Below are 13,640 nucleotides of genomic sequence, written 5' to 3' on the forward strand. Positions count from 1 at the left end.
TCCAGCACTACGGCAACAACTACCACCACCCCATCAACAACCTCTGAAGCAACTACCACACCAAGCACTTCTCCTACCACTCCCACCACCCCATCAACAACCTCTTCAGCTACTACCACTTCCAGCACTACTCCTTCCATTAACACAACCCCATCAACAACCTCTGCTGCTACTACCACTCCCAGCACAATGGCAACAACTACCACCACCCCATCAACAACCTCTGAAGCAACTAACACTACCAGCACTATTACTACAACTACCACCTTCCCATCAACAACCTCTACTGCTACTACCACGCCAATCACTACTCCTATCACTACCACCAGCCCATCAACAAGCTCTACAGCTAGTACCACGCCAAGCACTACTCCTTCCATTACCACCACCCCATCAACAAACTCTACTTCTACTACCACTCCAAGCACTACTCCTAGTTTTACCACAACCTCATCAACATCGACATCTACTACTACCTCCAGCACTACTCCTATCATTACCACCTCCCCATCAACAACCTCTACTGCTACAAGTCCTACAAGCACTACTCCGATCACAACCACCACCCCATCAACAACCTCTTCAGCTACTACCACTTCCAGCACTACTCCTTCCATTACCACCACCCCATCATCAACCTCTTCAGCTACTACCACTTCCAGCACTACTCCTTCTATTACCAACACCCCATCAACAAGCTCTATTGCTACTACCACTTCCAGCACTACGGCAACAACTACCACCACCCCATCAACAACCTCTGAAGCAACTTCCACACCAAGCACTTCTCCTACCACTCCCACCACCCCATCAACAACCTCTTCAGCTACTACCACTTCCAGCACTACTCCTTCCATTAACACAACCCCATCAACAACCTCTTCAGCTACTACCACTTCCAGCTCTACGGCAACAACTACCACCACCCCATCAACAACCTCTGAAGCAACTAACACTACCAGCACTATTACTACAACTACCACCTTCCCATCAACAACCTCTACTGCTACTACCACGCCAATCACTACTCCTATCACTACCACCAGCCCATCAACAAGCTCTACAGCTAGTACCACGCCAAGCACTACTCCTTCCATTACCACCACCCCATCAACAACCTCTATTTCTACTACCACTCCAAGCACTACTCCTAGTATTACCACAACCTCATCAACAACATCGACATCTACTACTACCTCCAGCACTACTCCTATCATTACCACCTCCCCATCAACAACCTCTACTGCTACAAGTCCTACAAGCACTACTCCGATCACAACCACCACCCCATCAACAACCTCTACTGCTACTACCAATTCCAGCACTACTCCTTCCATTAACACAACCCCATCAACAACCTCTGCTGCTACTACCACTTCCAGCACTACGGCAACAACTACCACCACCCCATCAACAACCTCTGAAGCAACTACCACACCAAGCACTTCTCCTACCACTCCCACCACCCCATCAACAACCTCTTCAGCTACTACCACTTCCAGCACTACTCCTTCCATTAAAACAACCCCATCAACAACCTCTGCTGCTACTACCACTTCCAGCACTACGGCAACAACTACCACCACCCCATCAACAACCTCTGAAGCAACTACCACACCAAGCACTTCTCCTACCACTCCCACCACCCCAACAACAACCTCTTCAGCTACTACCACTTCCAGCACTACTCCTTCCATTAACACAACCCCATCAACAACCTCTGCTGCTACTACCACTCCCAGCACAATGGCAACAACTACCACCACCCCATCAACAACCTCTGAAGCAACTAACACTACCAGCACTATTACTACAACTACCACCTTCCCATCAACAACCTCTACTGCTACTACCACGCCAATCACTACTCCTATCACTACCACCAGCCCATCAACAAGCTCTACAGCTACTACCACTCCAAGCACTACTCCTAGTTTTACCACAACCTCATCAACAACATCGACATCTACTACTACCTCCAGCACTACTCCTATCATTACCACCTCCCCATCAACAACCTCTACTGCTACAAGTCCTACAAGCACTACTCCGATCACAACCACCACCCCATCAACAACCTCTACTGCTACTACCAATTCCAGCACTACTCCTTCCATTACCACCACCCCATCATCAACCTCTTCAGCTACTACCACTTCCAGCACTACTCCTTCTATTACCAACACCCCATCAACAAGCTCTATTGCTACTACCACTTCCAGCACTACTCCTTCTATTACCAACACCCCATCAACAAGCTCTATTGCTACTACCACTTCCAGCACTATTCCTACTTCTACTACTACCTCATTATCATCTACTGCCCCTCCCATTTCCAACAAAATCAAAACACCTTTGACATCGTCTTCTGCGACTACCACTACCAGCAATACTGCCACCACCCCAACAACCTCTATAGCTACTGCCACTTCCAGCACTAGTCCTATCACTACCAACACCCCATCATCAAACTCTACTGCTACTACCACACCAAGCACTACTCCAATCACTTCCACCACCCCATCAACAACCTCTACAGCTACTACCACTCTCAGCACTACTCCTTCTATTACCACAACCTCATCAACAACGTTGACATCTACTACTACCTCCAGCACTACTCCTATCATTACCACCTCCCCATCAACAACCTCTACTGCTTCAACCACTACAAGCACTACTCCGATCACTACCACCAACCCATCAACAACCTCTACTGCAACTACCGCGCCAATCACTACTCCTATCACTACCACCAGCCCATCAACAAGCTCTACAGCTAGTACCACGCCAAGCACTACTCCTTCCATTACCACCACCCCATCAACAAGCTCTACTTCTACTACCACTCCAAGCACTACTCCTAGTATTACCACAACCTCATCAACATCAACATCTACTTCTACCTCCAGCACTACTCCTATCATTACCACCACCCCATCAACAACCTCTGAAACAACTTCCACTACAAGCACTACTCCTACCACTACCACCTCCCTATCAACAACTTCTACTGCTACAACCACTCCAAGCACTCCTCCGATCACTACCACCACTCCATCAACAACCTCTACTGCTACTACCACACCAAGCACTACTCCTACCACTCCCACCACCCCATCAACAACCTCTTCAGCTACTACCACTTCCAGCACTACTTCTTCCATTAACACAACCCCATCAACAGCCTCTGTTGCTACTACCACTCCCATCACAATGGCAACAACTACCACCACCCCATCAACAACCTCTGAAGCAACTAACACTACCAGCACTATTACTACAACTACCACCTTCCCATCAACAACCTCTACTGCTACTACCACGCCAATCACTACTCCTATCACTACCACCAGCCCATCAACAAGCTCTACAGCTAGTACCACGCCAAGCACTACTCCTTCCATTACCACCACCCCATCAACAAACTCTACTTCTACTACCACTCCAAGCACTACTCCTAGTTTTACCACAACCTCATCAACAACATCGACATCTACTACTACCTCCAGCACTACTCCTATCATTACCACCTCCCCATCAACAACCTCTACTGCTACAAGTCCTACAAGCACTACTCCGATCACAACCACCACCCCATCAACAACCTCTTCAGCTACTACCACTTCCAGCACTACTCCTTCCATTACCACCAACCCATCATCAACCTCTTCAGCTACTACCACTTCCAGCACTACTCCTTCTATTACCAACATCCCATCAACAAGCTCTATTGCTACTACCACTTCCAGCACTACTACTTCTATTACCAACACCCCATCAACAAGCTCTATTGCTACTACCACTTCCAGCACTATTCCTACTTCTACTACTACCTCATTATCATCTACTGCCCCTCCCATTTCCAACAAAATCAAAACACCTTTGACATCGTCTTCTGCGACTACCACTACCAGCAATACTGCCACCACCCCAACAACCTCTATAGCTACTGCCACTTCCAGCACTAGTCCTATCACTACCAACACCCCATCATCAAACTCTACTGCTACTACCACACCAAGCACTACTCCAATCACTTCCACCACCCCATCAACAACCTCTACAGCTACTACCACTCTCAGCACTACTCCTTCTATTACCACAACCTCATCAACAACGTCGACATCTACTACTACCTCCAGCACTACTCCTATCATTACCACCTCCCCATCAACAACCTCTACTGCTTCAACCACTACAAGCACTACTCCGATCACTACCACCAACCCATCAACAACCTCTGAAGCAACTAACACTACCAGCACTATTACTACAACTACCACCTTCCCATCAACAACCTCTACTGCTACTACCACGCCAATCACTACTCCTATCACTACCACCAGCCCATCAACAAGCTCTACAGCTAGTACCACGCCAAGCACTACTCCTTCCATTACCACCACCCCATCAACAACCTCTATTTCTACTACCACTCCAAGCACTACTCCTAGTATTACCACAACCTCATCAACAACATCGACATCTACTACTACCTCCAGCACTACTCCTATCATTACCACCTCCCCATCAACAACCTCTACTGCTACAAGTCCTACAAGCACTACTACAATCACAACCACCACCCCATCAACAACCTCTACTGCTACTACCAATTCCAGCACTACTCCTTCCATTAACACAACCCCATCAACAACCTCTGCTGCTACTACCACTTCCAGCACTACGGCAACAACTACCACCACCCCATCAACAACCTCTGAAGCAACTACCACACCAAGCACTTCTCCTACCACTCCCACCACCCCATCAACAACCTCTTCAGCTACTACCACTTCCAGCACTACTCCTTCCATTAAAACAACCCCATCAACAACCTCTGCTGCTACTACCACTTCCAGCACTACGGCAACAACTACCACCACCCCATCAACAACCTCTGAAGCAACTACCACACCAAGCACTTCTCCTACCACTCCCACCACCCCATCAACAACCTCTTCAGCTACTACCACTTCCAGCACTACTCCTTCCATTAACACAACCCCATCAACAACCTCTGCTGCTACTACCACTCCCAGCACAATGGCAACAACTACCACCACCCCATCAACAACCTCTGAAGCAACTAACACTACCAGCACTATTACTACAACTACCACCTTCCCATCAACAACCTCTACTGCTACTACCACGCCAATCACTACTCCTATCACTACCACCAGCCCATCAACAAGCTCTACAGCTAGTACCACGCCAAGCACTACTCCTTCCATTACCACCACCCCATCAACAAACTCTACTTCTACTACCACTCCAAGCACTACTCCTAGTTTTACCACAACCTCATCAACAACATCGACATCTACTACTACCTCCAGCACTACTCCTATCATTACCACCTCCCCATCAACAACCTCTACTGCTACAAGTCCTACAAGCACTACTCCGATCACAACCACCACCCCATCAACAACCTCTTCAGCTACTACCACTTCCAGCACTACTCCTTCCATTACCACCAACCCATCATCAACCTCTTCAGCTACTACCACTTCCAGCACTACTCCTTCTATTACCAACATCCCATCAACAAGCTCTATTGCTACTACCACTTCCAGCACTACTACTTCTATTACCAACACCCCATCAACAAGCTCTATTGCTACTACCACTTCCAGCACTATTCCTACTTCTACTACTACCTCATTATCATCTACTGCCCCTCCCATTTCCAACAAAATCAAAACACCTTTGACATCGTCTTCTGCGACTACCACTACCAGCAATACTGCCACCACCCCAACAACCTCTATAGCTACTGCCACTTCCAGCACTAGTCCTATCACTACCAACACCCCATCATCAAACTCTACTGCTACTACCACACCAAGCACTACTCCAATCACTTCCACCACCCCATCAACAACCTCTACAGCTACTACCACTCTCAGCACTACTCCTTCTATTACCACAACCTCATCAACAACGTCGACATCTACTACTACCTCCAGCACTACTCCTATCATTACCACCTCCACATCAACAACCTCTACTGCTTCAACCACTACAAGCACTACTCCGATCACTACCACCAACCCATCAACAACCTCTGAAGCAACTAACACTACCAGCACTATTACTACAACTACCACCTTCCCATCAACAACCTCTACTGCTACTACCACGCCAATCACTACTCCTATCACTACCACCAGCCCATCAACAAGCTCTACAGCTAGTACCACGCCAAGCACTACTCCTTCCATTACCACCACCCCATCAACAACCTCTATTTCTACTACCACTCCAAGCACTACTCCTAGTATTACCACAACCTCATCAACAACATCGACATCTACTACTACCTCCAGCACTACTCCTATCATTACCACCTCCCCATCAACAACCTCTACTGCTACAAGTCCTACAAGCACTACTCCGATCACAACCACCACCCCATCAACAACCTCTACTGCTACTACCAATTCCAGCACTACTCCTTCCATTAACACAACCCCATCAACAACCTCTGCTGCTACTACCACTTCCAGCACTACGGCAACAACTACCACCACCCCATCAACAACCTCTGAAGCAACTACCACACCAAGCACTTCTCCTACCACTCCCACCACCCCATCAACAACCTCTTCAGCTACTACCACTTCCAGCACTACTCCTTCCATTAAAACAACCCCATCAACAACCTCTGCTGCTACTACCACTTCCAGCACTATGGCAACAACTACCACCACCCCATCAACAACCTCTGAAGCAACTACCACACCAAGCACTTCTCCTACCACTCCCACCACCCCATCAACAACCTCTTCAGCTACTACCACTTCCAGCACTACTCCTTCCATTAACACAACCCCATCAACAACCTCTGCTGCTACTACCACTCCCAGCACAATGGCAACAACTACCACCACCCCATCAACAACCTCTGAAGCAACTAACACTACCAGCACTATTACTACAACTACCACCTTCCCATCAACAACCTCTACTGCTATTACCACGCCAATCACTACTCCTATCACTACCACCAGCCCATCAACAAGCTCTACAGCTAGTACCACGCCAAGCACTACTCCTTCCATTACCACCACCCCATCAACAAACTCTACTTCTACTACCACTCCAAGCACTACTCCTAGTTTTACCACAACCTCATCAACAACATCGACATCTACTACTACCTCCAGCACTACTCCTATCATTACCACCTCCCCATCAACAACCTCTACTGCTACAAGTCCTACAAGCACTACTCCGATCACAACCACCACCCCATCAACAACCTCTTCAGCTACTACCACTTCCAGCACTACTCCTTCCATTACCACCAACCCATCATCAACCTCTTCAGCTACTACCACTTCCAGCACTACTCCTTCTATTACCAACATCCCATCAACAAGCTCTATTGCTACTACCACTTCCAGCACTACTACTTCTATTACCAACACCCCATCAACAAGCTCTATTGCTACTACCACTTCCAGCACTATTCCTACTTCTACTACTACCTCATTATCATCTACTGCCCCTCCCATTTCCAACAAAATCAAAACACCTTTGACATCGTCTTCTGCGACTACCACTACCAGCAATACTGCCACCACCCCAACAACCTCTATAGCTACTGCCACTTCCAGCACTAGTCCTATCACTACCAACACCCCATCATCAAACTCTACTGCTACTACCACACCAAGCACTACTCCAATCACTTCCACCACCCCATCAACAACCTCTACAGCTACTACCACTCTCAGCACTACTCCTTCTATTACCACAACCTCATCAACAACGTCGACATCTACTACTACCTCCAGCACTACTCCTATCATTACCACCTCCCCATCAACAACCTCTACTGCTACAAGTCCTACAAGCACTACTCCGATCACTACCACCAACCCATCAACAACCTCTACTGCAACTACCACGCCAATCACTACTCCTATCACTACCACCAGCCCATCAACAAGCTCTACAGCTAGTACCACGCCAAGCACTACTCCTTCCATTACCACCACCCCATCAACAAGCTCTACTTCTACTACCACTCCAAGCACTACTCCTAGTATTACCACAACCTCATCAACAACATCAACATCTACTTCTACCTCCAGCACTACTCCTATCATTACCACCACCCCATCAACAACCTCTGAAACAACTTCCACTACAAGCACTACTCCTACCACTACCACCTCCCCATCAACAACTTCTACTGCTACAACCACTCCAAGCACTCCTCCGATCACTACCACCACTCCATCAACAACCTCTACTGCTACTACCACACCAAGCACTACTCCTACCACTCCCACCACCCCATCAACAACCTCTTCAGCTACTACCACTTCCAGCACTACTTCTTCCATTAACACAACCCCATCAACAGCCTCTGCTGCTACTACCACTCCCAGCACAATGGCAACAACTACCACCACCCCATCAACAACCTCTGAAGCAACTAACACTACCAGCACTATTACTACAACTACCACCTTCCCATCAACAACCTCTACTGCTACTACCACGCCAATCACTACTCCTATCACTACCACCAGCCCATCAACAAGCTCTACAGCTAGTACCACGCCAAGCACTACTCCTTCCATTACCACCACGCCATCAACAACCTCTATTTCTACTACCACTCCAAGCACTACTCCTAGTATTACCACAACCTCATCAACAACATCGACATCTACTACTACCTCCAGCACTACTCCTATCATTACCACCTCCCCATCAACAACCTCTACTGCTACAAGTCCTACAAGCACTACTCCGATCACAACCCCCACCCCATCAACAACCTCTACTGCTACTACCAATTCCAGCACTACTCCTTCCATTAACACAACCCAATCAACAACCTCTGCTGCTACTACCACTTCCAGCACTACGGCAACAACTACCACCACCCCATCAACAACCTCTGAAGCAACTACCACACCAAGCACTTCTCCTACCACTCCCACCACCCTATCAACAACCTCTTCAGCTACTACCACTTCCAGCACTACTCCTTCCATTAACACAACCCCATCAACAACCTCTGCTGCTACTACCACTCCCAGCACAATGGCAACAACTACCACCACCCCATCAACAACCTCTGAAGCAACTAACACTACCAGCACTATTACTACAACTACCACCTTCCCATCAACAACCTCTACTGCTACTACCACGCCAATCACTACTCCTATCACTACCACCAGCCCATCAACAAGCTCTACAGCTAGTACCACGCCAATCACTACTCCTATCACTACCACCAGCCCATCAACAAGCTCTACAGCTACTACCACTCCAAGCACTACTCCTAGTTTTACCACAACCTCATCAACAACATCGACATCTACTACTACCTCCAGCACTACTCCTATCATTACCACCTCCCCATCAACAACCTCTACTGCTACAAGTCCTACAAGCACTACTCCGATCACAACCACCACCCCATCAACAACCTCTACTGCTACTACCAATTCCAGCACTACTCCTTCCATTACCACCACCCCATCATCAACCTCTTCAGCTACTACCACTTCCAGCACTACTCCTTCTATTACCAACACCCCATCAACAAGCTCTATTGCTACTACCACTTCCAGCACTACTCCTTCTATTACCAACACCCCATCAACAAGCTCTATTGCTACTACCACTTCCAGCACTATTCCTACTTCTACTACTACCTCATTATCATCTACTGCCCCTCCCATTTCCAACAAAATCAAAACACCTTTGACATCGTCTTCTGCGACTACCACTACCAGCAATACTGCCACCACCCCAACAACCTCTATAGCTACTGCCACTTCCAGCACTAGTCCTATCACTACCAACACCCCATCATCAAACTCTACTGCTACTACCACACCAAGCACTACTCCAATCACTTCCACCACCCCATCAACAACCTCTACAGCTACTACCACTCTCAGCACTACTCCTTCTATTACCACAACCTCATCAACAACGTCGACATCTACTACTACCTCCAGCACTACTCCTATCATTACCACCTCCCCATCAACAACCTCTACTGCTACAAGTCCTACAAGCACTACTCCGATCACTACCACCAACCCATCAACAACCTCTACTGCAACTACCACGCCAATCACTACTCCTATCACTACCACCAGCCCATCAACAAGCTCTACAGCTAGTACCACGCCAAGCACTACTCCTTCCATTACCACCACCCCATCAACAAGCTCTACTTCTACTACCACTCCAAGCACTACTCCTAGTATTACCACAACCTCATCAACAACATCAACATCTACTTCTACCTCCAGCACTACTCCTATCATTACCACCACCCCATCAACAACCTCTGAAACAACTTCCACTACAAGCACTACTCCTACCACTACCACCTCCCCATCAACAACTTCTACTGCTACAACCACTCCAAGCACTCCTCCGATCACTACCACCACTCCATCAACAACCTCTACTGCTACTACCACACCAAGCACTACTCCTACCACTCCCACCACCCCATCAACAACCTCTTCAGCTACTACCACTTCCAGCACTACTTCTTCCATTAACACAACCCCATCAACAGCCTCTGCTGCTACTACCACTCCCAGCACAATGGCAACAACTACCACCACCCCATCAACAACCTCTGAAGCAACTAACACTACCAGCACTATTACTACAACTACCACCTTCCCATCAACAACCTCTACTGCTACTACCACGCCAATCACTACTCCTATCACTACCACCAGCCCATCAACAAGCTCTACAGCTAGTACCACGCCAAGCACTACTCCTTCCATTACCACCACGCCATCAACAACCTCTATTTCTACTACCACTCCAAGCACTACTCCTAGTATTACCACAACCTCATCAACAACATCGACATCTACTACTACCTCCAGCACTACTCCTATCATTACCACCTCCCCATCAACAACCTCTACTGCTACAAGTCCTACAAGCACTACTCCGATCACAACCCCCACCCCATCAACAACCTCTACTGCTACTACCAATTCCAGCACTACTCCTTCCATTAACACAACCCAATCAACAACCTCTGCTGCTACTACCACTTCCAGCACTACGGCAACAACTACCACCACCCCATCAACAACCTCTGAAGCAACTACCACACCAAGCACTTCTCCTACCACTCCCACCACCCTATCAACAACCTCTTCAGCTACTACCACTTCCAGCACTACTCCTTCCATTAACACAACCCCATCAACAACCTCTGCTGCTACTACCACTCCCAGCACAATGGCAACAACTACCACCACCCCATCAACAACCTCTGAAGCAACTAACACTACCAGCACTATTACTACAACTACCACCTTCCCATCAACAACCTCTACTGCTACTACCACGCCAATCACTACTCCTATCACTACCACCAGCCCATCAACAAGCTCTACAGCTAGTACCACGCCAAGCACTACTCCTTCCATTACCACCACCCCATCAACAAACTCTACTTCTACTACCACTCCAAGCACTACTCCTAGTTTTACCACAACCTCATCAACAACATCGACATCTACTACTACCTCCAGCACTACTCCTATCATTACCACCTCCCCATCAACAACCTCTACTGCTACAAGTCCTACAAGCACTACTCCGATCACAACCCCCACCCCATCAACAACCTCTACTGCTACTACCAATTCCAGCACTACTCCTTCCATTAACACAACCCAATCAACAACCTCTGCTGCTACTACCACTTCCAGCACTACGGCAACAACTACCACCACCCCATCAACAACCTCTGAAGCAACTACCACACCAAGCACTTCTCCTACCACTCCCACCACCCTATCAACAACCTCTTCAGCTACTACCACTTCCAGCACTACTCCTTCCATTAACACAACCCCATCAACAACCTCTGCTGCTACTACCACTCCCAGCACAATGGCAACAACTACCACCACCCCATCAACAACCTCTGAAGCAACTAACACTACCAGCACTATTACTACAACTACCACCTTCCCATCAACAACCTCTACTGCTACTACCACACCAAGCACTACTCCTACCACTCCCACCACCCTATCAACAACCTCTTCAGCTACTACCACTTCCAGCACTACTCCTTCCATTAACACAACCCCATCAACAACCTCTGAAGCAACTAACACTACCAGCACTATTACAACTACCACCTCCCCATCAACATCTTCTACTGCTACAACCACTCCAAGCACTCCTTCGATCACTACCACCACCCCATCAACCTCTACTACTACTACCACACCAAGCACTACTCCTACCATTCCCACCACTCCATCAACAACTTCTACTGCTACAACCACTACAAGCACTTCTCCGATCACTACCACCACCCCATCAAAAACCTCTGAAGCAACTACCACTACCAGCACTACTCCTACAACTACCACTTTCCCATCAACAACCTCTACTGCTACTACCACGCCAATCACTACTCCTATCACTACCACCAGCCCATCAACAAGCTCTACAGCTAGTACCATGCCAAGCACTACTCCTTCCATTACCACCACCCCATCAACAAACTTTACTTCTACTACTACTCGAAGCACTACTCCTAGTATTACCACAACCTCATCAACAACATCGACATCTACTACTACCTCCAGCACTACTCCTATCATTACCACCTCCCCATCAACAACCTCTACTGCTACTACCAATTTCAGCACTACTCCTTCCATTAACGCAACCCCATCAACAACCTCTGCTGCTACTACCACTTCCAGCACTACGGCAACAACTACCACCACCCCATCAACAACCTCTGAAGCAACTACCACACCAAGCACTTCTCCTACCACTCCCACCACCCCATCAACAACCTCTTCAGCTACTACCACTTCCAGCACTACTCCTTCCATTAACACAACCCCATCAACAACCTCTGCTGCTACTACCACTCCCAGCACAATGGCAACAACTACCACCACCCCATCAACAACCTCTGAAGCAACTAACACTACCAGCACTATTACTACAACTACCACCTTCCCATCAACAACCTCTACTGCTACTACCATGCCAATCACTACTCCTATCACTACCACTAGCCCATCAACAAGCTCTACAGCTAGTACCATGCCAAGCACTACTCCTTCCATTACCACCACCCCATCAACAACCTCTATTTCTACTACCACTCCAAGCACTACTCCTAGTATTACCACAACCTCATCAACAACATCGACATCTACTACTACCTCCAGCACTACTCCTATCATTACCACCTCCCCATCAACAACCTCTACTGCTACAAGTCCTACAAGCACTACTCCGATCACAACCACCACCCCATCAACAACCTCTACTGCTACTACCAATTCCAGCACTACTCCTTCCATTAACACAACCCCATCAACAACCTCTGCTGCTACTACCACTCCCAGCACAATGGCAACAACTACCACCACCCCATCAACAACCTCTGAAGCAACTAACACTACCAGCACTATTACTACAACTACCACCTTCCCATCAACAACCTCTACTGCTACTACCACACCAAGCACTACTCCTACCACTCCCAACACCCCATCAACAACCTCTTCAGCTACTACCACTTCCAGCACTACTCCTTCCATTAACACAACCCCATCAACAACCTCTGA

At 48.0% G+C, this 13,640-nt stretch overlaps 1 protein-coding gene across 1 annotated transcript in view; it reads left to right on the plus strand.

The window, feature by feature from the left end:
* LOC143484597 (uncharacterized) overlaps positions 1–13,640 on the plus strand; it is a gene marked incomplete at its 3' end in the record, with an annotated part of 52,776 nt that overhangs the window by 34,470 nt on the left and 4,666 nt on the right. The window contains exons 25-32 of the mRNA XM_076983408.1: positions 446–1,016; positions 1,563–2,911; positions 3,257–3,562; positions 3,950–5,088; positions 5,350–5,403; positions 6,502–6,561; positions 7,555–8,830; positions 9,809–10,391. Coding sequence (XP_076839523.1) covers positions 446–1,016; positions 1,563–2,911; positions 3,257–3,562; positions 3,950–5,088; positions 5,350–5,403; positions 6,502–6,561; positions 7,555–8,830; positions 9,809–10,391 — 5,338 coding nt within the window. The remainder of the gene's footprint in view (positions 1–445; positions 1,017–1,562; positions 2,912–3,256; positions 3,563–3,949; positions 5,089–5,349; positions 5,404–6,501; positions 6,562–7,554; positions 8,831–9,808; positions 10,392–13,640) is intronic.

The sequence above is a fragment of the Brachyhypopomus gauderio genome, chromosome 20, assembly GCF_052324685.1.
Source record: "Brachyhypopomus gauderio isolate BG-103 chromosome 20, BGAUD_0.2, whole genome shotgun sequence".
NCBI lineage: Eukaryota > Metazoa > Chordata > Actinopteri > Gymnotiformes > Hypopomidae > Brachyhypopomus > Brachyhypopomus gauderio.